At 40.0% G+C, this 27949-nt stretch overlaps 3 protein-coding genes across 3 annotated transcripts; 2 read left to right on the plus strand and 1 right to left on the minus strand.

Moving 5' to 3' along the window:
* Positions 1-245: 245 nt before the first annotated feature.
* On the minus strand, positions 246-12892 carry zgc:92594 (uncharacterized protein LOC436996 homolog). The gene is made up of 8 exons (XM_047384924.1): positions 12534-12892; positions 10512-11162; positions 9818-9926; positions 5698-5793; positions 3788-4021; positions 3459-3481; positions 999-1144; positions 246-866 (listed from the first exon to the last, which is right to left on the minus strand). The coding sequence occupies exons 2-8, from the start codon at positions 11126-11128 to the stop codon at positions 571-573; spliced, it is 1521 nt and encodes a 506-aa protein (XP_047240880.1). The 5' UTR covers positions 11129-11162; positions 12534-12892; the 3' UTR covers positions 246-570.
* Positions 12893-19312: 6420 nt separating this feature from the next.
* LOC124880792 (histone H4) lies at positions 19313-20144 on the plus strand. Its single transcript, XM_047386145.1, has one exon. It carries the CDS (start codon positions 19638-19640, stop codon positions 19947-19949), a length of 312 nt encoding a protein of 103 aa, XP_047242101.1. The 5' UTR covers positions 19313-19637; the 3' UTR covers positions 19950-20144.
* A 1358-nt stretch (positions 20145-21502) lies between these two features.
* LOC124880788 (histone H2B-like) lies at positions 21503-22287 on the plus strand. Its single transcript, XM_047386140.1, has one exon. It carries the CDS (start codon positions 21861-21863, stop codon positions 22236-22238), a length of 378 nt encoding a protein of 125 aa, XP_047242096.1. The 5' UTR covers positions 21503-21860; the 3' UTR covers positions 22239-22287.
* Positions 22288-27949: the final 5662 nt, after the last annotated feature.

Consider the following 27949-nt stretch of genomic DNA (forward strand, 5'->3'; position numbering starts at 1 on the left):
TCTCTAGCTTACAATGCATAAAACAGCTTCATACATACAGCTTGTTCAGATATCACTAGCTGGATGTTTTACATGAGCTTTTCTTTGAGAAGTCAAACATGCTGACAAATAGCTGAAAGTAAAGAATTAAATGCTTCTTCTGGAAATCTTCTCTTCGGCATGTTTACAACTGGATTAACTATAAGTCTAAGATATTCATCAAGCTTCTTCAGGAAAATATCTTGGATTAAGTCAAATATTCAGAGTGAAAATGAAGCATTGCAGCCATGCAAAGCTTTTATACATAACAGCAACATTCTGTCATCGTACATTCATATTTTGATGTGCATCCAGTTTTATATACAGCAAATCTCTAATAAAAAGCACTTAGATCGTGTTTTGCAGTAGCATCACAGTTTAGCATCGGGTTTTCAGTGCAGTTAGATTCAAGTGGAGCTGAATCACAGCTTGGTGGGGTCCAGTGGGAGGTTCTGAGGGGAAATCAGCTGTAAACACATTTAAAGAGAAGATGTTCTAACAGCTGTTGCACTCGCAGCTAAGAATCAGAACCTAAACAGCTGATAGCTTCAGCTAAACGCCTCTCTCTTCCTCATCATCTTCTTCCTCCTCTTCCTCTACATCTTCATTCTCTTCATCGTCCTCGTCATCTTCCTCCTCTTCCTCCTCCCCTTCTTCCTCTTCTTCCCATGGACTGAAATGGCCATCAGCCAGATCGCTTTCATCATGCACTTCTTCCTCCTCTTCATCACTCCTCATTTCCTCCTCGCTGCTGTCATCGAGCTCATCATCATCATCGTCTTCCTCTTCTGCAGCCTCTTCCTCGTTCTCCTCATGTTCTTCCTCTTCCTCAGGATCAGAGAGACTACCTGACGGCCAATCACATGCAGAGAAATTTCATTCCTTTGAAATGTACGAAACATTTCTAGATTCAATCTCAGACATAAATAGTTTGCAAACAGAAGCGTAAAAAATGTTCAAACAAACAAATAAAAACTTACACAAGGAATTAATAGCAGTAACAATATGACACGGTAGATCATTAAGAAATTTGCTCATTTCTTCTTCCATCCTTATTCCAAGGATCTCCGTCTCCATTTCAACATACTCCGGGTAGAACATATTTTTCCTTAGCTGCCGACGGCACCTATAAAAAAAAAAAAAACAACCACAAAAAAATAGGGGATTTTGAAGCCAGATACAAAATGCAAAAATATTATTATTTGCATTCAAGATTTGAATTATTTGGTTGCATGGTTCCAATAAGTTACATGTGTTTTATTCGCAGGTAAGAAGTGAAATCTGTTTAAAGATCCTTCTAAGATGTGCTGGCACTACTACACAGAGCCATAAAACAATTCAAGTATAACATAAAACCTGTCAATGCCCTGATTAGTTGAAGCGGCTCATACACTGAGAAACGACGAGTAAATGTATACATTCTGTCATCTTCATCAAGTTTCCCTTTTTTTGTTGTTATAGTACTTGTATAGGAAAGAAGGGTGTCAAATGTACAGTCTGCAAACTATGAGTTAGAGATGTTCACAAGTCATTTTTCCACCAAGTCAAGTCTCTGAGATAAACATTTTCTCATCAAATCCCCCACTAAAGATCACCTCTAACCTATACTGTTGGTTCTTAGGCCTAATTTACATTTAAGACTTAATTATCTTTTTAGATCTAAACAGAAGCGCACTAAGCATTTAACCTACAACCCAACAATCTACTAAAGGCTGATTTATATTATTTTGAAAATTGATTAAATGTAATATTTATCCCTTTAGAAATCTAAACAGGCAAAATGGCCATTTATATTTCTAATGGGGTGAATACAGTATTACAAAATAAATATCTTCCACATTGCCATAATTCAGTCTGTCCTGTCTTCGTCCATCTCAGTATGGTTTGGCTCAAGACAGGACAGGTCCAGACTGCAACAAACAATCAGGGCTGACCTTCCCTCTGTCCAGGACTTATACAGGTCAAGGGTCAGGAGAAGGGCAGCTACAATCTCAGCTGTTTCTCTGATGGACACAATCGGAGCTCCAGAACAACACCACCCATACTTGGACTGATCTCACGTTATTTTCTATTGTAAAGTCAATTGTATATACACTGCCTGGCCCAAAAAAAGTCGCCATCGAAAAACAAAGGTCACACACTAATATTTCGTTGGACCACCTTTAGCTTTGATTACGGCACGCATTCACTGTGGCATTGTTTCGATAAGCTTCTGCAATGTCACCAGATTTATTTCCACCCAGTGTTGCATTAATTTTTCACCAAGATCTTGGATTAATGATGGTAGAGTCTGACTGCTGTGCAAAGCCTTTTCCAGCACATCCCAAAGATTCTCAGTGGGGTTAAGGTCTGGACTCTGTGGTGGCCAATCCATACATGAGAATGATGCTCCCTGAACCACTCTTTCACAATTCGATCCCGATGAGTCCTGGCAAAGTCATCTTGGAATATGCCCGTTCCATCAGGGAAGAAAACATCCACTGATGGAATAACCTGGTCATTCAGTATATTCAGGTAGTCAGCTGACCTCATTCTTTGAACACATACTGTTGCTGAACCCAGACCTGACCAACTGCAGCAACTCCAGATCATAGCACTGCCCCTACAGGCTTGTACAACAGGCACTAGGCATGATGGGTGCATCACTTCACCTGCCTCTCTTCTTACCCTGATGCTCCCATCACTCTGGAACAGGGGAAATCTGGACTCATCAGACTATATGACCTTCTTCCATTGCTCCCTAACAAATTGAAGCCTTTTTTTCCAGTTAGCCTCACTGATTAGTGGTTTTCTTAAGGCTACACAGCTGCTCAGTCCCAATCCCTTGAGTTCCCTTTGCATTGTACAAGTGGAAATGCTCTTACTTTCACTTAAACAAAGCATGAATGGATAGAATGGCGTCCTGTTGGAGGCAGTTCAAGCATCTGTCATGCTGAGGTTGGTGAATAATGTAGTCAATGCAATATTATCATTAGGTCACTGCTGCAACACTTAAAATGATTTGGTAGCAGCGGCATCTATGAGCAGTATATATGACAATGAAGACAACGCTCCTGCCCAAGTTGAACTGATCTGTGACAAATGATTAGTAATTAACTACTACTTATAACTTTACTTCTTTTAGTTGTTGCTCATTTGAATGTGTTTTCTTTTATTGAATATTTGTAATTGTGAAACAGATTTTTATCTGAAATCTGATGATGAGATCGATATCAACAACTCAACTAATCAACGGCCCAAAGCAACCAAGTCAGGTTGTGAAATGAATAAAGCAGGTTTTCAGCATTGATAAACACAGCCCATTCCCTTTCTTCATATATGAAGACCACACCTAACACGCTCATCTTCAACATAGAAAACAGTTTCTATGATATGACACTAAAGAGACACAATTAAAAACCCACAGAGAAATGATTAAAATAGATGAAATTGGTACATACTGTTTTCCTGTAGTCCTATATGCCTGAAATCAAGACAAAACATTAAGAAACACAAAAAATGTACAAAATAAGTTATACACAAATCAGTACAGAGAATCAATTAAAAACAGCTGCCTCTAGTTAACAATACAGTTTCTTTTTTATTTTAAAATACATTTCTGTGTCTTCTTTTCTCCTGGCCTTTGTAATTTTAAGGTTGAAATATAACATATAAATGTTTTAGCATAGGAACTTTGAGCAGTAACAGTAGGTAACCCACTGGAATACGTTTGAGCACAATGTGCCACTGAGTTGCATCTTTATGCTCCAAACGTGTGAAAAGTGCTTACCTCGACAAAGCGGAACGCATCATTTTCCTGCAGGAGGCTTTCGATGCCGCAGCGCACCTCGTTGAGGCGAGCTTGGTCCTGACAGATCCTGGAGATGTTCTTCTGAATGGCGGAGCCGTTGGTTTCGCACTGAGTGCGTGTGAATTCCCGCAGTGTGAGGATTAGGCGCTGCACTCGGGACTTCATCTCATCCTCCAGGAGGGTCAAACAGTGCTCAGCGTCATCCATGAACTTCTGCGTGAGACATCAGACAAGAAGGATAATGATAAAAAAAAAAAAATCAGCTTTAGAGGATTAATACCATTACACTAATATAACATAACACCAATTATCCCAATGAAAGTTACTACATCAAGTTCATGTTTAGTAGCTTTCTTTTTTTAGTAGCATCTTTAATAACTCCGGCACATCTGGTGTAACTGAACTATTTCCAGTTGAGAAATTCAATAAAGTAGCCATTCAAATAATTTTTAGCTGATCAATGAGACCTGTTTCATGTAAAGGAAAATCAGCACCCTACTTTGCAGTAAAAAAAATAATAAATAAAACTTTGAACATTTGGGTATCTGACCCCTTTCCAGTTTTAGATGTGTTACAGTAACACTACGTGCTGAAGAGCATAAGAACGTGAATTTAGACTATTTCGAATGTAAGTAACACAAAAATTGCCAACTAAATCTAATCCACGGCCAAAGGTTTGGAGGTTTTTCCTCTCCTCACTCTGGGTCCAAGAGTCTTTAGGGTGAGTTCACACCAGCCACATTTGGTCTGCTTGAAACGGACCAGAGTTCATTTCCTCCCTTGGTGCAGATGTTTTGTGCAGGTATGAATACACTCAAGCGAACCCTGGTCCGCACCAAACAACCGCTGGAGACCCACTTTTTGAGGTGGTCTTGGATCGCTTTCAAACGGAATTTGGTGCGGTTCGCTTCTGGTGTGACTACAAAACGGCCTCGAACTGACCCAACTACAGGAGACACATGCCTTCGTGGGACAAATTAGCCCTTCAGTGTTGCTAACGCTACGACTGCAAGGATGTTAAAAACAAAGAGGTGTGGAGAGACTTGGAGCAACGAGGAGACACTGTGCCTCCTCGATATTAGGGCCAAGACACACATAACCCAACTGCTAGAGAAAACAAGAACACGGTTGTGTTCAGCATGTTTAGCGAGAAAATGAAGGAGGTTCAAGCAGTCACCCAAACAATGCTGCGTTAAAGTGAAAATATAGTAGAGATATTCTGATTTAAGGTATAAATTACAACATATTCAATGAGCCACAGTGTAGTAAATAAATCAAAGTACTTTTATTTTGATATTTACAGTGCAGCAGCTAGCTTAGCAGTGAAAGAATGTCGGAGGTAAGTTAAGTTTATTTTGTTCTGAAATGTGACGTTCATCCAGTCATTATTATGAAGCTACAGCTGACATAAACAGATTGTTATGAACCTTAATATCCCATAATGCACCAACATCAATGGCTAATAAACAAGCACATCCTTTCACAGTAAAACATCAGCTGCCAGAGCTGCGGCTCACCACCTTCTTTTACTCTTGATTACATGAGATAAAAACTCAAACTAGAGTCTGATTAAACTTCAAGTTCTCAACATATTTGGTTTTAAATCTTCTGAGCAGATTTTTAGAGAAAGAGAGGAAGTTGCAACAGCACGGACATCATCACAAAGAAAGGAGTGTCATCAAAGTAGCAATAAATGCTCCACAAATATAATAACCAACTACACATGAGAGAGCGGAACCACAGAAAAATACGCATCAAGCCATAAAAGACACAGTTGTAATCCATGTGATCTGTGCACAGCCCTGTGTCACTATGAGGCATTGCAGGACTTAAATGTCTGCTTCAGATGGGTTAAGTGAAGCTGAACAGGTTGGATTGTGTTGGTTTACCTTGTTTTGTCTCTCCTTGTCCTTCTGCTCCTGCAGTTTCCTCTCTGCCATGCTGTTCTTCCTCTCTAACCTGTACAACTGTTTGTCCAGGGAGCTCTGGGAAACATGAACAAGGGTTCAACTCAAATAATGCTGCACGACAAACAGTTCATTATATTTCTCATTTAACACACGTTCAGCTGGTTACGAGATTATAATACTTCATTTACATAAAACAAAAATGTTCGAAGCTTCAATTGTAAGTTTAAACTGTGGTCTCTAGTGCTCCTAAATCATGTGATTTAACTCAAATAAAAGTTGCCTCCATAACAAAACAATATATTGAAATAGAAGTACATGTATTCAGTCTAGACCAGGGGTTCCCAAACATTTCAGCCTGTGACCCCCCAAAATAACAGTGCTAGAGACAGACGGCCCCATAGAAAATACATGTAATTATTCCACTCTATACAGAGCAAAATAAGTTATGTATTTTTTTAAGACATTTTTTCAGCACTAGAGGCCTTTATTTTTGATAGTAGGTAGACAGGAAAGAGGGGCAAAGAGAGAGGGAGACATTCGGCAAAGGTCACCGGGTCCGGAACTCGAACCCGGGACGGCCGCTTTGAGGACTATAGCCTCTACAGGTCCTTCTCAAAATATTAGCATATTGTGATAAAGTTAATTATTTTCCATAATGTAATGATGAAAATTTAACATTCATATATTTTAGATTCATTGCACACTAACTGAAATATTTCAGGTCTTTTATTGTCTTAATACGGATGATTTTGGCATACAGCTCATGAAAACCCAAAATTCCTATCTCACAAAATTAGCATATTTCATCCGACCAATAAAATAAAAGTGTTTTTAATACAAAAAACATCAACCTTCAAATAATCATGTACAGTTATGCACTCAATACTTGGTCGGGAATCCTTTGGCAGAAATGACTGCTTCAATGCGGCGTGGCATGGAGGCAATCAGCCTGTGGCACTGCTGAGGTCTTATGGAGGCCCAGGATGCTTCGATAGCGGCCTTTAGCTCATCCAGAGTGTTGGGTCTTGAGTCTCTCAATGTTCTCTTCACAATATCCCACAGATTCTCTATGGGGTTCAGGTCTGGAGAGTTGGCAGGCCAATTGAGCACATTGATACCATGGTCAGTAAACCATTTACCAGTGGTTTTGGCACTGTGAGCAGGTGCCAGGTCGTGCTGAAAAATGAAATCTTCATCTCCATAAAGCTTTTCAGCAGATGGAAGCATGAAGTGCTCCAAAATCTCCTGATAGCTAGCTGCATTGACCCTGCCCTTGATAAAACACAGTGGACCAACACCAGCAGCTGACACGGCACCCCAGACCATCACTGACTGTGGGTACTTGACACTGGACTTCTGGCATTTTGGCATTTCCTTCTCCCCAGTCTTCCTCCAGACTCTGGCACCTTGATTTCCGAATGACATGCGGAATTTGCTTTCATCCGAAAAAAGTACTTTGGACCACTGAACAACAGTCCAGTGCTGCTTCTCTGTAGCCCAGGTCAGGCGCTTCTGCCGCTGTTTCTGGTTCAAAAGTGGCTTGACCTGGGGAATGCGGCACCTGTAGCCCATTTCCTGCACACGCCTGTGCACGGTGGCTCTGGATGTTTCTACTCCAGACTCAATCCACTGCTTCCGCAGGTCCCCCAAGGTCTGGAATCGGCCCTTCTCCACAATCTTCCTCAGGGTGCGGTCACCTCTTCTTGTTGTGCAGCGTTTTCTGCCACACCTTTTCCTTCCCACTGAGGTGCCTTGATACAGCACTCTGGGAACAGCCTATTCGTTCAGAAATTTCTTTCTGTGTCTTACCCTCTTGCTTGAGGGTGTCAATAGTGGCCTTCTGGACAGCAGTCAGGTCGGCAGTCTTACCCATGATTGGGGTTTTGAGTGATGAACCAGGCTGGGAGTTTTAAAGGCCTCAGGAATCTTTTGCAGGTGTTTAGAGTTAACTCGTTGATTCAGATGATTAGGTTCATAGCTCGTTTAGAGACCCTTTTAATGATATGCTAATTTTGTGAGATAGGAATTTTGGGTTTTCATGAGCTGTATGCCAAAACCATCCGTATTAAGACAATAAAAGACCTGAAATATTTCAGTTAGTGTGCAATGAATCTAAAATATATGAATGTTAAATTTTCATCATTACATTATGGAAAATAATGAACTTTATCACAATATGATAATATTTTGAGAAGGACCTGTATATGTGGCCGCGCGTCTAACCCCTTCACCAGCGTCACGCCCAAAATAGGTGGTGTATTTTGAAATGAATTAATCTTTTTAAATGACACCCGTTTAAGTTTTTTCATTGTGGATTTCATTATTTAAAAGGCATATTTAATTATTTCAAGATACATTTATTTATATCATTGTACTTATTTAAATGGGACATTCACATTTATTTCATATGTATTATTTCATATAATTGTGTCCCTTTTGGCCTTCCATACAACTCAGTGGTCATATTAAGATGATTCTGAAAAATCATCTGGAGACCTCCCACTTGGCGTCTCGCGACCCCCACTTTGGGAACCCCTGGTCTAGACCATGCCCATGTCTGCTGTTCTCTGGTAGATCTGTCTGCCTCCATTCTGACTCCACAGCAGTGAACTGGAAGCATCTCTATGTCACTTTGTTCATGAGAAAGAAAGAACAGGAAGTGGATTTAGTGCCCTATAGAAAGTCACATGACGCTCCTTTCATTCACAAAGCATCAGTTATTATTCAGTCATTTGGACTCTAGATTCATCCAACATTTAAGTACAAAATATGAACCTTTAACTGAACAGTAAGTCCAGCATTTCCCCAGGAGGAGCACCCCACCCCCCACATGACAGTCAAGTTAATAATTAAATCAAATGAATTTTGAAATGAATGTAGACCAGAAGAGACGTCTTTAAGGTTCCCTTTCCCATAAAGCAGGTCTATACATTGTCCTTTCATGAAATGATCTCGTTATTTATGTTATTGTTACAACACTTCGTCATTTCTGCCTTTTCAATTTTGGAAACACTGAATTATATCTTACAATTTGTAGGTCCCACAAATCCGAAAAACATCAAAAACCCAAATTCAGATGAGTGTGTGACGGCACAAATCAAAGATAAAGCATGCAATTTAAACAGAGATCAATGTAAAACCCACTGAATTTAGTGGGTTTCATTGGGGGTTTGTCCTTTAGAAATGGGAGAAGGAAACTTTTTTCCATGTTCAGCTTTATATCTTCCATACTGATCCAAGCCTGGAGCACAATAAAAGCAAATCAGACACTCCACCAGACCTTCCTAGGCTGTGTAGGAACCCTTGTTAACATTCATGTGGTCAAATTCTTCCATAATAAAATTATTTGACCGTATGGGATGGACATGGTGTGAACGACACGTCATCTATTCTAAAAGTTAGAAAACTAAAGTTGAAACAAAGAGAAAGGCAAGCATGTAGCACCAAATTAACACAGTCCAATGAGACATTTTTCATCATTTTTAGGGGGCTTAGAAATGATGACTCAGTACCACTGCGTTGCTGGTCACATGGGCATGCCAGTAGATTTGTTACCTTGGTTACAGCTGCAACGTTACCATCTATGTTATATCTGTAGTTGCATTTTGTTTTTTTACAAGCTCTGTGATCGTGTCAGTTTTGCTGACATATATTTAAGTTTCTAGTCCGTTTGGACCCCCCTTGGTCATGGTTCTACTCAGGAGGGTCCAGGTTTCTGTTAAAACTGTTCAAGGCTGCAAGTCATCTGTCCCGTCTCCGTTTTTTGTCACTCTGACAACGTGTGTTAAAGGCACCAACAGACCCGTTGAGACTCACTGTGGCGCTCCTAATCTGGGCTCTACAGGGGCAGAAAACATAGAACTCACGCTGAAACCGACTTGATGCAGCTGGTAAGTATTTTAGTCATTATGACCGTTATTCGCTGATTTTCAATACTTTTTTCCTTGTATGTTATGTAAACATTATGTAGAAATTCTGATCGCAATGGATGAAACCAGAAAGATGCCAAAGCAGGACATGTTCTTTCATTGCCTGCAGCTCAAAGTGCACTAAAAACCCCTAGTGGGTAAAAATTCAAAGACATAAATTCTGTTTGTACCTTCATATCCTTCATGGTGTTTTTCAGGGTCTTGATTGTGTGTCCTGCGTGCCCTCCCTCTATAGTACAGGCATTGCAAACACACATCTTGTCATCCATGCAGTAGTATCTAGAGGTCCACAGGAAGCAAACATTCAGTTTAGATCAAGTGAATCTTAACATTTGATTACTGGGGGAAAACATATCTGTACTGATTGTAAGTAAAGCTGCAAAAATGAAGATATCAAAACAGGGTCAGGAAAAAGTAAGCCTCATAGCATAATTGCTTAAGTTATATTTGAATGTTTTTAGGAAAAGAAAAAAAACGAGGCTAACATTTGTCTTCCTGGGTTAGGGTGAGGATTTGCTGCAGGTTTTAGATTTATTTGAAAATATGTGAGTTAAGGCCTGATGGTCACACAAAACAGTATTATTCTAGGCAACACCTGCGACTCCTTGCTTTCTCGAACAACTAAATGGACTCACATGGCGACCAGCAGAACAGCCAACAATGAAATTACAGATAATCTATTTGTAGACAAAACACCACACTGTAAAAATGAGAATATAACCAATTATTTTATAAAAGATCACAAACACAAGACTGAGCAGATTGTGAAAACGGGCCACCAGTTTTTCATTGAGCGAAGCCCATCAGACAGTAACATTTGGAGTTATTTCCCTCAATGTTCCAGCTGTAACATATCCCTCCTACCTGTATATTTCGTCGTGATCCAGACACTTCCTCTTCCAGAAGTCCTGCATTGGGTCTGTGAGAGGATGTTGGCAGAACGCTGGCAGCTCCAGGTGTGGCTTCAGATGCTCCTGGCACATCGAGACCTCACACTTTAGGCACGTCTTGATTGCTAAAGTTGACGAAGCGGCTTCCTGCTTGTCCTTGCCTTCCTGGATGGCAGAGGATGCATCCCCGAACATGCTTAATCCTGAGGCCTCTGCAGCAGCTGCAGGGCAGTAGTCGCACTGAACAGCCAAGACAGTCTTGCCTCGCTGCACTGCTGAGGATGAAAGCGATTCCTGGGTCATTGAAGCATTGGCAGCTACAGCTGTGACTCTCCGCCTTCGGCGATAGTCGTCGGCAATGTTGGCTAGTTTGAAGTTTTTCTGGAAGTTGGTGCTGCTCCGGTGGCTCTCCCGGCACTCTGGACAACGGATCCGGCCTCGTTCCGCCTGCCGTTTCAGGCGGTCAAGGCAGTTCTTACAGAAGTTGTGACCACAAGGGAGCAGGTGGGGATCCCGGTATAAGTCCAAGCAAACTGGGCAGGTGAGCTCCTCCTGCAGGACGCTGCACTGCTCTGACTGGGCCGAAGCCATGCTGCTTTTCAAGCTGCGAATTCAGAGAAGCGACCTGAAGATAAATAAAAGGTATAGGATGAGAACACGTTGAGAGAAAGACAGACTGGAGGAATTCAGCTCATAAAGAGAGATGTAGGTAAAAGTGAGAGTTGGAAATAAATAAATTTAGTTATTAATATTTCAAATGCATTTATTTTGCCCTCTTTTCCCCATCACTGTATTTTCTAAATGTCTTAAACTCAAATTAGAAAGGTGTTATTACATTTTAAATGGGATAATATTTCTCATCACAGAGTAAAACATTTCAGTTGCTGTCAGCGAACCCAAAGGGGAAGCTATTGTTGCAGGCCCGGAATATAGACGTGTTTCCTGTACGTTTGACAACCGGTTGTCTCCATTTTTAAATAACAACACAACAAAGAAACTCAAGAACTACTTCCTTTATCGGGGTAACCTAGCTTGGTTATTACTTTTAAACTGTATGGCAGCGTTTTTACTGAAAAAAAAAGGCCTTAAATACTTTCAAATGTGTAAATTAATTTCAAGATCAGCCAAACAGCTTGTTAATATTTTGGTGTACCAATTTACAAAAAAATTAACTGATTTGATACGTGAGCGAAATGCTTATTTAACCCAGGCAAGATCTGATTTAATATCTGTAAGTTTGTCTGTTGGAATGTCATTCATGTAAATTATTGTACTGAATGGGGATAAAAATGATTTTTACCACCAGTAAATGACTTAATGTAGACAAAGATCAAAGGCCATTTAAAGCGTTAGTAATTCTAATTAAAAATTACAATTAAGGGTAATAACTGACAGCTTTTTGTTTGTCAAAATGAATGAATTTGGTGGTTCAACTGTGATTTAACTAAATGAGCAACACAAAGATGATTTAGATTTCCTCTGGTTTCTGACATTTATGAAGAAATAATTCACGGAATTAAGAAGTTTAAAAACAAATTGGAGTTAAAGAATAGGCCCATTTAGTTATCAAAACATTAAAATGTATTCCACTTTTTTTGTAAAAGAAAAAAAAAACCCTGAAAAAACAGATGACATGACTAAATAAATCCTGTTTCACCTTGAAACTCACTGTGAGTTGAGTGTAAACAGTCAATGACCTGGAGATAAGCTGGAACCCGCTCAGCATTTTCGACTTTAGATAAAGTCCAATTGGTGTCCCTATGACATTTCTACATTAGTTTGCGATTCTCGACCTGACAACGCAGGCCTTGAATCTGGTGAGTTAAAACAATCCCGTTAATGTGTCAGATTTTAGTCGGAACGACACGGTTAGAGTCGACCGACAATTAGCCTTTAACTGTCTGCACCTGCTCCACTAATCTCCATTAGTCCCGCTGTTGAAACAGACATAAGCTAAAGCAAAACAAGTTAAAGACAATCATTTCCAGCTTCATACCTCTATGCTGTAGGTATTCTATATAGTCCAGCTTTCAAACAAAGCTGTACCGCTGGACTCCAGAGCAGTAAATGTCTCCGTCTCGGTGAGGCTAACGTCTGAAATCTAGAAGCCGTGGCGCACCTGTCGTGCTGTAGCTAACACGTTAACGCCACAACTCGGTTCTTTCCATTTTCCTCACACAGAAAGTCCCCAAACACTCGACTATTATCCCAGTAAAAGCTCCAGCAACTGGGCGTTCAGCTTTCCCATCTAGAGTTTTCGGCATTTACCGGAAACGGCGGGTCTAAGCGCGCACCTTCACACAGACAAACGGAAGGACAGCGAACCGAAACTAAGGCAGAGCAAAGAACAGGGTGATGCGGGGAAAAGGATGCCTTCACAGCCTCTCGGAAATCTAAGCAACAAACCGTCCGTTGATACGTTTTGTACAACTTTTGAGATATCGAAATGTTGTTTATGGCGTTTTTAAACGATATTTTTACTTGGTAATAATAATCAGAAACAAACGACTTCATGTTTTGTTTCTGTTGAGTTGTTTTACAGCAGTGAGTGTTAGAGATTTTTGTTGTTGTCTTACAATTCAACATAACTGCTTTACCGAATAATGACAAAGAAAAGAAAATGCTTAAATAAATGACTTTTGAAATGTGTCGAAAATAATAAGAACCTCCGTAGAAGTCTTTATTTCGTTTTGACTAAATCGCCTAATTTCCTATAGTCGTAAATGTGCCTGGTACGTTTTATGTAGTCTGTGTACAAGGGCTTGTTTTGTATGAAGGTAATGTTGGACCAAAACTATTTGGGCATTATAACTGTGACACCGGGCTCACACTGAACACGGTGCAGGTGCGGGCACAGCAAGGAACTCAAATCATTAAAATCAATATGTACAGGGTGCAGTGCGGTTGAAGTTACCGAGGCCGTGCGGCTCAACTAAATGTTTCCGCAAGAAGGAAGTTTGGCCAGACGTCGCAGTGGCTTCTGTATCAAGTTCCTGAATTTTACCAGCCAAACAGGAAGCCAGACAAGAGAGAGTTGTGGTGAATTTCATAATAAAATCAACCCACCAACATACGCTAACTTGACTAGTGTAAACATAAGAGGATAGTTATGCGCACGGATGATGTGTTTTGCCATAGAAATTAAATTCATAGCTGTTTTTACTAATCTGAGGGATAGCAACAGAAAGGAGGAGACAGGGATTTTCCTCTCTTGTGTTGCCTGCATGCTCCAAAAGGTGAACATTACTTCATAACTGGCGACATGGGGTCAAAATACGGCCAAATACGGGCTTTTTTTATGAGAGATTTGCTAAATGTTTGGGCTAGCTCTCGCGTGAACTCCCAGAACCCATGTAAACTTTTGTTCTCGGGAGCGCCGTTTCTGCAGTCGGAGCCGGGCTGCACTGGCCGCGGCGCAGTGTGAGTGGCTTTCTGAAGCCTGACTGCACTGCAGCTGCGGTGCAGCTGCACGGCGTTCAGTGTGAGCCCGGCATGAATCTGAAGTCACAGACAGAAATATTATAGGAGTTTTGCAATTGCACAATTTTTTTTAGTCTTTCGTAAATATTAAACAGCAGTTACATCTCTTCAGCTTCTTACGTAAAAGTGCACAAATTGTATTCTTTGAGTTAGACATCAAAAACCTTTTACAGCCACAGTTTTGCTATAATTGTTCTGAAACCATTGGTGCAAAACTATTTGTGCATTGTAACTGTGGAGTTTTGTCATTTTACAATGTTTTCTGTCTTTCACAAATACTAAACATTTACACCTCTTCAGTTTTACACACCTGTATTAACATTTTCTCACAAACAGTTTTTTTTTTTTTTTAACACAAACACAAATCAGTTAATACAACTGCATTAATCTGCTGCTGTGAGCGACTGCTTTACAAGTTACACCTTCTTTTTGGCAAGCTTTCACTTTTGCCCCAATCGTATTGCTGATGGTGGAGCAAAACAATCTGTGACTTGTGGGTAATTTGTATGGGCACCCACCAGAGGGCGCTGCCTGCTCCAGACTCAGTAGGTATGCGCCAACCTGAAATACAAACACCAACATTTTGAGAACAATGGAGACTTACAGGCTGCGCTGTCACTACCCGATCTGTCCCAGAAGCACGATCCATACCATCAGCTCATTTGCGCATGCGCAAACAGAATCATTTCCGGATCGCTGTTGAATGTGCTTTAGTTATTTGTACTGCAATTAAGTATTTCCATCCTTAATGGTGTGCTATAGTATATCATGTAAATAGTTTTAATATAACATATGTAATATACGTTTTGATATAAAAAAATCTGTAGATCTATAAAACAAACATATTTATATTAAATTATTACTAGCTATTAAAAGGACCTACTTTCCCAAACAGTGCTATAATTCACTTAATCACAATTATCATTATTTTGTTTGAAAAATATATTTTAGTAGAAAATTGTTTATTAGACTCTTCTCAGTTGTGGAAAACAGTGGATATATAAATATGTAGATGGGTGGATAGATAAAAATAGATGAATTGATATGTCTAAGTACAAGGTAACAATAACTGATACGGGTAATTTTGAGGCTATACTTGTGCATTGTAACTGTCAATTTGAAGTCACAGAGAGAAATGCTATAGGAGTTTTGTAATTGTAGAAGTATTTTCAGTCTTTCACAAATACAAAACAGTAGTTAGAGCTCTTCAAAGTTTCTTCAAGTTTTTTCCAAAACCGAGAAAACAAACACAAAGAGTTAATAGAGTGGTTCAGATCGATACATTGTAATGATACAGAAATGCAATTGTCAGGAAAGCAACAATAAAAACTGTACAGTTTTACAATACAATTCAGTTCAGTTTATTTATATAACGCCAGTTCACAACACATGTCGTCTCAAGGCAGTTAAATTAAATCATACAGATTTCAAGTCAAGTTAATGCATTCCAATTGATCCTGATTAAACATTGCAGTCAAATTCATTTATTAAGTAAACTGCATTGAGTCAGTGACTTGCAGCATTCACTCCTCATGGATGAGCATGTTTCCAAAGGGGACATTTAATTGCATTGTGTTGTTAACTTTGCAGCATTCCCTCATACTGAGCATGTTTGTAGCAAACAGGAAGACCCCTCTAGCAGAACCTGGCTCAGTGTGAGCAGCCATCTGCACACACACAAAATACACAGACACACAGATCTGGGAGTACTTTCTATGTCAAAGAAAAGTAAAATATTTAAGTCGTAGCTCCTATAGTGGCTTCATCTTGGAGAGAAAGACAGCTAAGCATATGAACTTTGAGCAAGTTTTAAGTCTAGAGTATGAAAAGAGAGCACATACAGTTAGTCACAGTAAAAGCTCAGCCAATAGCTCTCCTAGGAGAGAGACAGGGATTAACACTGAAAGACAGGGCCAAGTGTATCATCTGAAGTTAAAAGTTGAAACAACAGCAAATAAAGTAAATTTGAAGAGTAGTTAGAGAATGTAGCAGGATAACCTAAGCCACTCTAACTATAAGCTTTATCAAAAAGGATTTTTTAAAGCCTAGTCTTAAATGTAGACAGGGTGTCTGCCTCACAGACTAAAACTGGGAGTTGGTTCCATAGGAGAGCCAGCTCATCAGCTCAAGACTCATTGGTTAATTTAAATCTCAAGGATAAGTGACATGCACCCACTATGCAGCCTTGAATTGTCTCTCCAGACAGTTTAACAGCAATTCACACCATAAAACATGTGACCAAAACCAACTATAATGGCATCTTTAGGGAAATGTTTCAATTGACAAACAATGAACAGAATGGAGGGTAAGATCAGTGACATGCTGTAAGGGATTATGATTATTGATTATAAATGGGTTTTTTAAAATTATAATTAAAATCATGATTGGGTAGAAATTAATTTCTAAACTAAAAATTATTTCTTACGAATAGAGATCAGAGAAACACTCTGGTGTTGTGATTATTGGGCTCATAGAACCTAATAATTACAATTAGTTGACTATCATTAATACCTGATAATTATTAACCAAAATCACACTAAATGTCACTGTGTTATCAATCGTTTTACCAAATGGTGTGGAACACTAACCTCTTACACAAAATAAACACAAACACTGTTTCTTTAGCTATGTGAAAATGTATTAAACCACTAGTCCCTCTGACAATCAACTATTCTGGTCCAACAACGTTCACCTAATTAAGCATGCACTATTCTACAAAAGGGGTACATTAATAACCAAAAATAAGGATGCGTGCTGAGAGTAGATGGAAATCAAACCTGCAGTTTATGGACTGAGTAGGAAGGGATCAAAGCTTCGGTTTGACATGGAATATCGACAACACAAACAGTGGGAACCAACAAGTTTCCACTTAGTTAAAGATATCTGATCTCGCACCATATTTCTTACCCTTCCAGATACCGTGACACCAAGGGCAGACTAGGGTGCAAATTGGCCCGTGAGTTTTTGACAGCTTGGCTCGCTTTTAACTGTTGGGTTGTTATTGTATGAAAAATATATCCATATAAATATATACACACATAGTTTCAGTGCTAATGTTTATTCTCAGATAGCCGATATAATTGACAACAACAATATGTATACATATTTGGCCTATAAGGTCAACTATAACAAAGCCACATAGTTTCTTGTCTTTCAACAAAATAATTAAACAACTTGAACCTGTGAAAATAGAAGGTAGGAAAAACCGTACACGTTCATTGTTCACTCAATTAGTAACCTCTGCAGCAACAGACTGTTTTCTGCTTCACCATCTATGAGGCACAGCTAATTTTATTTAATATGAGAATGTCATTTTGGTAACTGCACAGTATGTCTTTTTTGTGATGTGGGGTTTTCTTTACTTAAGTTTATTCTTGTTTCTGTTCTTGTCTATGTTTTTTTTTGTTTTTTACTTTTTTATAGTTTTTAGTGATGTGTGAACCTGTAGGCTTTCATTTGTGTTTTACTTTGCCACTGATACACCTGATTTCCCCACTGTGGAGCGAGAAATTATATTTCTATTCTATTCTATTATTTTCTATAATCATTTCACTCTCCTGCATTATTAGTTCATCTGCCTTTGGTACATCTTTAGTACAAGTCAGAAAGTAATAAATTTGTTGTTGCTCTTTCCTTGAGGGCATTTTTATCTCAACTTTTCAGAGCCACCTTTATGTTTCGTAGTCTGTTTTTGTTGCTCCATCTTCACGGATAATGCAAACTTATTTAATGTTGCATATAGCTTTAGTGATTGACAGGTGGAGGGCTGACTTGACGAGGTGGAGCCAGAGCACTGCGTATCTCTCTGTTGGATGCGATAAACAAACCTTTGTTAACAAAATCTAATGTTGGTTTTAACTGTGTCTGCAGAGTACAAATCACCTCTGGGTTCTCTTCAAGTCCGTTTAAACCTTAAATTTCTGTTCTGTCTGTCTTGTCTTTTGACTTCTTCTGCATAACTTGTGTTTTTGCTCATCTTCACATGTTAGATTTCCTTCGCTGTGTTCCTCACCTCTCACCCTCCATATGTTACTCTATGTTGTCCTCCACAGTTACAACTTTTTTATTGTGCTTTTCTACAATCCTCTAACTTATGATCTTCTCAACACTTTAGACACCTCTGCTTTTCTTTACAAACTGTTGCTATGTGTCCATATCCCTGGCATTTGTAAAAGTGAAGTGATGAAGGGATGTAAGGGGTTATTTGGAAACTCAAATATCCTATTTTTCGGTACCTGAACCTAGGAGCATTGAATGTGTATGGGGAGTGCAAGTAAGTGTACGGTGTCCATTCTTGTGTTTTTACGTTTGGTGCGTGGTGTGAGTGTTTATATGTGTCTGCGTGAGGGTGGGAAAGTGTGATTGTGACTGTGTGTGCCTGTCAGGTTGGGTCTTGGGTTGCCCCCTCTCCTGGATCAGTTTAGAGAAATATAAATATATTTAGAATAATATGTCCTCCCCATCACACTCCCTGCCAGTGTCTCTATGTCTGGTGCTGGGTCCTTTTGTGTGTTTCCTGTCTCATTCTCGGTGGCTGCTTGGTGGGTCCTGGACCCCCTGGTTGTCTGGCCTCTGGTGGGGGGTGGTGTGCCCTTGGGTCCTCAGGGTCTCTGGGTCCATTGCCTGACTACCACAACTCACCCTTCCCTGGGGCTCTTGGATGGCGTCTGAGGGGCCTTTGGATATCTGTGGCTCCTCAGACCCACAATTGAATATTCTACAGAAACCTTATGTGTACAAGCATGCTAACACATACATTCAGAGGGGTTTGGATTCAGGTGTTTTACAAATACACAGATATATCTTCTTTCCTTCTCTCTTTCTGCAGGTGTAGAAGCAGACTTAGGATGTTATCTTGCATGCGCTTTATCATTCTTTCTATTCTTTATTCTTGTCTCCTCTCCCTCTTAATGATGTTTGATGTTTCTGTGCATGTTTTGAACCACCGCAAAATAAATCTTCCTACAGGTATCAAGTAACCTTGAACATAAAATAGTTACACATTACTGGGTAAATTAGTTTAGCTTGTTTTCACTAGTTTGAAATGACTAATGGTATATTTCTGTGTGAAGAAACCTACGTTATCCGTACTAAAAAAACAAAATGGTCATATATGTAGAATAAGCACTAAATTAGTTAAAAAGTGATGATAACATTTGTTACTTTATTGCTGCATTATTCTGAATGGCGCTGGAGGTTTCCCGCCTTTATTTCCCCCTCTTTTATCTCACCGCGCGCAACATTTAAAGTACCACGTGGTAGCAGTTCACACTCCACCCAGACTGACAAAATCAAAATAACATCCATTCAAATATTCCTCTAAATCCTCAGCTGCATCACAGAATGAACTGATACTTACATCAGGATTCGCTAATATAGATTCAGTTTTAAAAACGTTTCCATTTCAGACACAATGTGAGGATTTTAAATCTCCAACTTGAATCTAATCAGAGATATAGAGATCATTTCTTTAAAAAACAGAACAGTCCCAGTATCTCCGAACCATGTGGGAGGAGCTGCTGAGTTCGGCTCCTCCTAGGTCCGCAGCTCAGCCATTAAAGCTGGGAGTCTGCAAGCCGCTCTCATTCATCTTTGTGTTTCCACAGAAGAAGAAGACAAAATGAGTGGCAGAGGAAAGGGAGGCAAAGGACTCGGGAAAGGAGGCGCCAAGCGTCACCGTAAAGTTCTCCGTGATAACATCCAGGGAATCACCAAGCCCGCTATCCGCCGTCTGGCTCGCCGCGGGGGAGTCAAGCGCATCTCCGGTCTCATCTACGAGGAGACCCGCGGTGTGTTGAAGGTGTTCCTGGAGAACGTGATCCGTGACGCAGTCACCTACACCGAGCACGCCAAGAGGAAGACCGTCACCGCCATGGATGTAGTTTACGCTCTGAAGAGGCAGGGCCGCACCCTGTACGGCTTTGGAGGTTAAATTGCGCCGCTTGGTCCAACTAAACAAAGGTCCTTTTCAGGGCCACCCACCCACTCTTTAAGAAGCTGATTTCTGTTTATATGTTAATTAAATTTAAATTAAGTTCCTTATTTTAAAGCACAAATGTTAAACAATAGATGTTTAAACATGTAAATGTCCAGGATATAGAAAACATAAATCAATGATAAAAAAAATAAAAATTAACAGGTTCTAGAGATCCACAGAATGTACAGCATCTTAGACCTGAACCACACACATGTAGACAAAATTGTTGGTACCTCTCAGTTACTGAAAGAAAAACCCACAAGGCTCACAGAAACATCTTGACTGAACAAGTAATGATGAATAAAAATTCTATGAAAGTCAGACATTGCTTTCAAACAGAATTATTTACAAAAATAAAACTCAAACAGGCCTGGACAAAGATGAAGGTACCCCTGAAAATAATGTGACCAAAGGGACAAGTTGAATCAAGGTGTCCATTAATTAGCTTCACAGGTGTCTACATTCTTGTAATCAGTCAGTTGGCCTATATAAAGGACTACAGGTGGTCACTGCTGCTCGGTGACAGGATGTGTAAAAATTATAGACAAGCATGTTAAAGGTAAACGTTATAAGACCATCTCCAAGCAGCTTGATGTTCCTGTAATTACAGTTGCACATATTATTCAGAAATTTAAGATCCATGGGACTGTAGCCAACCTCCCTGGACGTGGCCGCAGGAGGAAATTTGATGACAAAACAAAGAGATGGATAATATGAATTAGTGACAAATGAGCCCAGAAAAACTTCTAAAGAGATTAAAGGTGAACTTCAAGCTCAAAGAACATCAGTGTCAGATCGCACCATCCGACGTATTTGAGGCAAAGTGGACTTAATGGGAGACGACCAAGGAGAACACCATGGAAAATATTAAGTTAAGGGTACCATCATTTCTGTCCAGGCCTGCTTCATGACTTGATTTTTTTTTTTTTTTTTTGTGAAAAATTCTGTTGAAGCATGTTTGAAAAGCAATGTCTGACTTTCATTTGTTCATTTTCATAGAATTTTTATTCAGTATTACCTTTGTCAGAGTCAACTTATTTCTGTGACCCTTGTGGGTTTTTCTTTCATTAACCGAGGGGTGCCAACAATTTTATCCATGTGTGTAAGTTGCCTGGTGACACATCTCACAGATGAATCTGTAATTACGTGTTTTAATCTTTACTTTTATTCTAAGGGATGGTTTGATAAAGAGAAAGTAACACGCTCAATGAATCCTGTTACTTACACTAAGTTTGCTTTTTGGACAAAAGGACCCAAACTCTTCATTCATTCAGTCAACCCTGAACAGAACCAGATGTTTTATATTTTCACATTTTTCAGTATGAAGCTAAATTAGCATTTTACCTCATCCTCTCATAAAACAAAGATAAATGACTGTATTTCAATTATTTATGTTTCATTTTGAAACGACAATCAATTAACTTGTTTTCAAAGAGATAATCTAATATACAAACTGAATACAATAAAAGATCACAAATTACTGAGTAAAAGTGAAGTCAGACAATTTTTATTTTTATTTTCTGGATGAACTTTGATTTTGAATAGACAAATTATTTACACAGAAAAACATCTGTGAAATGTGTCATTACTAAAGTGAAAGAAGTAAAACGAAGTGACGATGTTATTTGTATTTTTTGCATATTTCTGGGGTGCGTTGGAGGTTTCCCGCCTTTTCTTCTTCTATTGTCCGACTGCGCGGGACATTTGAAAAAGTCACGTGGTTTCACTCCCAGCATCACCTGATCTACTGAGCGGTTCAGCCAATCACAGCCAAGGGACGGTACAGCCATATTTACATGGGTTCTGTATAAGAACAGCTTCCCTCCTCAGTATCTCATTCGTTGCTGTAATATTCAGTGAGGAAATATGCCTGAACCCGCCAAGTCTGCCCCTAAGAAGGGCTCCAAGAAAGCCGTGACTAAGACCACCACCGGTAAAGGAGGCAAGAAGAAGAGAAAGACCAGGAAGGAGAGCTACGCCATCTACGTGTACAAGGTGCTGAAGCAGGTCCACCCTGACACCGGTATCTCCTCCAAGGCCATGAGCATCATGAACTCGTTCGTCAACGACATCTTTGAGCGCATCGCCTCCGAGTCTTCTCGTCTGGCTCACTACAACAAGCGCTCCACCATCACCTCCAGGGAGATCCAGACCGCTGTGCGCCTCCTGCTACCCGGTGAGCTGGCCAAGCACGCCGTGTCTGAGGGAACCAAGGCCGTCACCAAGTACACCAGCTCCAAGTAAACAATGCTGCTGTTTAACCAACAACCACAACGGCTCTTTTAAGAGCCACCCACTACATCTGAAGAGCTTTGATATTCTCTACCATCTACTTAAAGACAAGATCTTTCTCCTGTTACAAAATCATACAGCTGTACATTTGTAGATGTGATGGTAGGTCAGCTACACCTGGCAGTAATTTGAGTAGTGATAATTACCAGAGTTTTTACTAGGATTTGGGTGCCACACATTTGTAAGCTAATTATTTTCTGATTAAAATTAACTGATCCTACAAAAGTTTTTTTTTTTTTTTTTTTTTTTTTTAAGCAATTGACCTTTTGCAAAGCCCTGCCCCCAAACGGTCCTTGTCCAATCACACATCATTTAGCATTTCTAGCTATGTAAGCTAGGTCTGACATTCTCCAAGATGGTGAAGTGATGCACCTATGGTTCATGTAAATCAGACAGCAGGTATCCCAAGAGTTTGCCTGGGGGAGTTTTTTTTTTCCTTCCCAAAGCCAAAAACACAACTGGATAAAACTGTGTGGAAGGCCTCACTCCCAGCTGAATGTCTCAAAAATTAACAAGCATTTATACGTCTGCTCAAAGGTAAGGCAAGTATTGTCCTGCTCTAGAGGTGATAATTTCACGGTTATGGGTAATATTTGTTAATATTGTGTATTATTTAGGATATTGTTGCCAGAAGATTACCCTCTTATGTTTAGTAAGTCCATTACCTAACTTTGGTAAATGTAGATGTTCACTGTCGTGTTGGCTCTCAATGCTGGTAACCCTCTAACGTTATGTTTTTTCAGTTTAAATACATAAACGTAATTAGCTAACTAACATAACATTAGCCTCCTAACAAGCAACTTGAAATCATTTTGTTTTAATCTTTCATGTAGCATTTCCTGAATGGGAAGTCCACCATATAATAAATAAAATAACTGATTTATCTCACTGGCATGTTACATAGTAGTCAAAGAAAAATACATTAAGCTTGGTCTTCATTGGTTCCCATTTTGCAACATCAAAGTGTATTCTTTCTAGGTGGTAGTCCTCTTCACATTTAATGAAGAAATCATACCTGTGAGCCCAAGCTGCCCCATTATTTGGTAATGGTGGGCATGACACTCTTTTAATTTATAGGTACCATCTGCCTGCTTGTAAAGGTAGGGGCACTCTGTGAAGCTGTTCTTAGATGGGAACTTAATTTCTAAAAGCCCATAGTTTGAGCTTTCACTCCCTCCCTTCTCTATCACTTTACAGTCAGGTGATGTACCAGGATGTGGGGTATTGGGATTTACAACAAAACCACATGAAAACACTTGATTACCTGTGAGCCTGGTGTAATGTATGGCTGCTATGGGTTCTTGTTCTACACCTCTCTTCATGGCCTGTTTGTACTGATGCTGCACTCTTTAAGCTTGTAGCAAGTTTTACATGGTCGGTTCTTCCAGAGCAGATTCTGTTGAAAGATGTTGATTTAATTCGGGGAGACCTCGCATTGAACCACAAATTGTTTGTGCTCTGTTCTCTGGTTTCTCTTTCCAGAGCTATAGAATCAGTCAATGAAATGCTCAGTTCTGTGTGACACTGCATGGCACTTTCATTAAGAACTGTGCAGAAGCTGGTGGGTTGGCATAGCAGATGAAAGTTGGGAAAGTCATCTGGTTGGCCGACAGGAGCTGCTCCAGGGCCAATTTGGCTAATAAGTGGCAGCTGTAAAAAGTGAGAGAGATAAATGAATCTCATTATGCAACTTTTCTTTTAAAGAGAGTCCAGAGTGACCCCCACTCCCTGGATGTCAACTAGAAAGAGAGCCTGAGGAGGTGAAGAACTTAGTAGAGGAAAACGACAACATGACATTGACATTAAAATAAACTGAAATAGAAAGCCTTAAGGTACAAATTGACACACTCATGAAGAAAAGGCTGACACCTGAACTCCTTGAAAGCAGTAAAATCCCCAAAATGCTGGAATACAGTACAGGCTTTACATATGAACGCTTCAACGAACTGTGCACAATATTTGGTATCCCAAATGATCCACACACTGCTCAAGTAAAAATACCCCTAACATACAAACGCAATGATTGGGAAGTTGCTGAAATGCCACTTCGAGGTCCAGGAGACAAATGCCATCAGGAGATGTTCTGGAGACAAAGCGCATTACAAAGCACAGGGTGCACGTAGAGAGGGCTGTTGCTAAAATAAAAAAGTTTAAGATCGTGTCAGACGAAATTCCTAATACAAGATTGAGAATCATAAATCACATCTGGTGTGTGGTGAGCATGCTTTCGAGGGACAGTAGTAGCATCAATTATTACATCACATTATTTACACTTGAACCTGTCATTTTTGCTTTCTGTTGACATGAGCTATGGATGGTGCTATAGAAATAAAGATTTCTGGATACTATATGATGAAGATTATTTTTCTCTTTTTTTAATCACATAAGCACCTTTTAAGAATATGTAAAATCAAATTTTCATGAAACATCAATGAACCCGAGGGGAAAAATATTTTGCACAACACCAAGGAGTGCTACTTGATAATAACTGGCTTGTTCAAATGTTTTCTGCTTCATCTCACCTGGTGGCTTGGTCCACACTACACAGCATACTTCCAGCCTCCGACTTTGACCTCTGGTGCAGAGGCAACTGTAATGTAGCTTATGGGTGCATCTGACATCTCCATCAGTAGATTATACACTCCTGTCCCTAGCTTCCATAATGTCATGATGCAAATTTAACATTCATATATTTTAGATTCATTGCACACTAACTGAAATATTTCAGGTCTTTTATTGTCTTAATACGGATGATTTTGGCATACAGCTCATGAAAACCAAAAATTCCTATCTCACAAAATTAGCATATTTCATCCGACCAATAAAAGGAAAGTGTTTTTAATACAAAAAACGTCAACCTTCAAATAACCATGTACAGTTATGCACTCAATACTTGGTCGGGAATCCTTTTGCAGAAATGACTGCTTCAATGCGGCGTGGCATGGAGGCAATCAGCCTGTGGCACTGCTGAGGTCTTATGGAGGCCCAGGATGCTTCGATAGCGGCCTTTAGCTCATCCAGAGTGTTGGGTCTTGAGTCTCACAACGTTCTCTTCACAATATCCCACAGATTCTCTATGGGGTTCAGGTCAGGAGAGTTGGCAGGCCAATTGAGCACAGTGATACCATGGTCAGTAAACCATTTACCAGTGGTTTTGGCACTGTGAGCAGGTGCCAGGTCGTGATGAAAAATGAAATCTTCATCTCCATAAAGCCTTTTAGCAGATGGAAGCATGAAGTGCTCCAAAATCTCCTGATAGCTAGCTGCATTGACCCTGCCCTTGATAAAACACAGTGGACCAACACCAGCAGCTGACATGGCACCCCAGACCATCACTGACTGTGGGTACTTGACACTGGACTTCTGGCATTTTGGCATTTCCTTCTCCCCAGTCTTCCTCCAGACTCTGGCACCTTGATTTCCGAATGACATGCAGAATTTGCTTTCATCCGAAAAAAGTACTGTGGACCACTGAGCAACAGTCCAGTGCTGCTTCTCTGTAGCCCAGGTCAGGCGCTTCTGCTGCTGTTTCTGGTTCAAAAGTGGCTTGACCTGGGGAATGCGGCACCTGGAGCCCATTTCCTGCACACGCCTGTGCATGGTGGCTCTGGATGTTTCTACTCCAGACTCAGTCCACTGCTTCCGCAGGTCCCCCAAGGTCTGGAATCGGCCCTTCTCCACAATCTTCCTCAGGATCCGGTCACCTCTTCTCGTTGTGCAGCGTTTTCTGCCACACTTTTTCCTTCCCACAGACTTCCCACTGAGGTGCCTTGATACAGCACTCTGGGAACAGCCTATTCGTTCAGAAATTTCTTTCTGTGTCTTACCCTCTTGCTTGAGGGTGTCAATAGTGGCCTTCTGGACAGCAGTCAGGTTGGCAGTCTTACCCATGATTGGGGTTTTGAGTAATGAACCAGGCTGGGAGTTTTAAAGGCCTCAGGAATCTTTTGCAGGTGTTTAGAGTTAACTCGTTGATTCAGATGATTAGGTTCATAGCTCGTTTAGAGACCCTTTTAATGATCTGCTAATTTTGTGAGATAGGAATTTTGGGTTTTCATGAGCTGTATGCCAAAATCATCCGTATTAAGACAATAAAAAACCTGAAATATTTCAGTTAGAGTGCAATGAATCTAAAATATATGAATGTTAAATTTTCATCATTACATTATGGAAATAATGAACTTTATCACAATATGCTAATATTTTGAGAAGGACCTGTACATTGTTGTACAGTGAGTATTGTCTTTGATGTCACAGTGCACAGGAATACATTCTGAAAAGTGTGATAGACAATGTTGCTGAAGGATATTGTAATATTCTGAATATAACCCTCCATGACATATTGTAACCACTTTTGCCTCGATCTGGAGGATATCGCGCAAGTATTGCTCCAAAATGAGTCACTAACACGCACTGGTAAACAAGCTATCCCTGTCATGACATGTGCTAACACTCCGTCGGCTACAGAAAGCTTGACGGGCGTAGTAACAGTAAGTAAGGGGGCGGGGCTTACTTACTGTCAATTGATATATTGATATTTTTTCCCACTCATGCAAAAGATCATGGCAAATAAGAATAGCTATTTTTAAGCTATTCTTTTAAGGATTACCAATTTTGACTTGCATTTTTGTAATTTTCCAGCTACTTAATGCACGCAAGGAGGTGGCCAGAAAGTTGCTGAGTGCTGAAGATCTACTATACATGGAAGGGGTGGTGGCGGCACTAATGAGTGACGAGGAGACTGATGAAGAGGACACCACAGTGTGGAAAGTCAGTCCACCAACTTGGAGGGCTGATAAACTCACTGATATGATCAAAAAGTGCGAGGGAGCTCTTGAGGAAAGATTTACTTCCAACTCAAGGCTGGTCCACCGTAGAGTGACCAGTGGTGTGGTCAGCCTGCGAGAGGTTCCCAATGGGATTAACCCTATGTATCTTAAAGGAATATAATATTTAAAACAGGGTGTTGTTCAAGGAACATTTTTGTATAGCGTTTTAAGTGCTTACGACAGGTTGTCAGGTGTTTGTAATTCTTCTCATTTTGGTGTTGAACAAATCTATTGGTAAAAATATGGAGCTAAATTGGGGCCATAAAGTTGTTCAAACGAAAAAAGTTTGAACCTCAAAAATAAGTTTGTTCAAAAGAAAAAAAATGTGAACCTGAAAAATAAGTTTGTTAAAAAAAAAAAACATTTGAACCTGAAAAATTATTTTGAACCACCCCCCAAAAAATTTGAAAACTGGAAAAAAAGTTTTGCAACTGAAAAAAAGTTTTTTTTTTTTTTTTTTTTTGAACTCGCAGATTTTTTTTTCGGCTTCAAACTTTTGGCCCTGTTTTGGCGTTGGGGGCGGGGCCTCAGATCACGGGGTGATCATGACTCACAGCTCAACACAGCATCTGAACAACATATTCCCAGCTGTTGCATTCAGAGACCGTGGGAACTGGAAATATTTGTAATACATCGTCGATATTCTATATATATATATGTGATTGGTTTTGAAAGATAAAAGGCTTCACCAATAGAAGCAGTTTACGCATCTCAGAGGAGAAAATATAATCTTGACAGATTTGTACAGCATTTTAAGTCCGTGTTGGAGATTTCCCATGCTCTCAACATCAAGCAAAAGAAGCGCCAGACTAAGCGGTGGTATGAAACCAGATG

Source organism: Girardinichthys multiradiatus, chromosome 14 (assembly GCF_021462225.1).
Source record: "Girardinichthys multiradiatus isolate DD_20200921_A chromosome 14, DD_fGirMul_XY1, whole genome shotgun sequence".
Taxonomy (NCBI): domain Eukaryota; kingdom Metazoa; phylum Chordata; class Actinopteri; order Cyprinodontiformes; family Goodeidae; genus Girardinichthys; species Girardinichthys multiradiatus.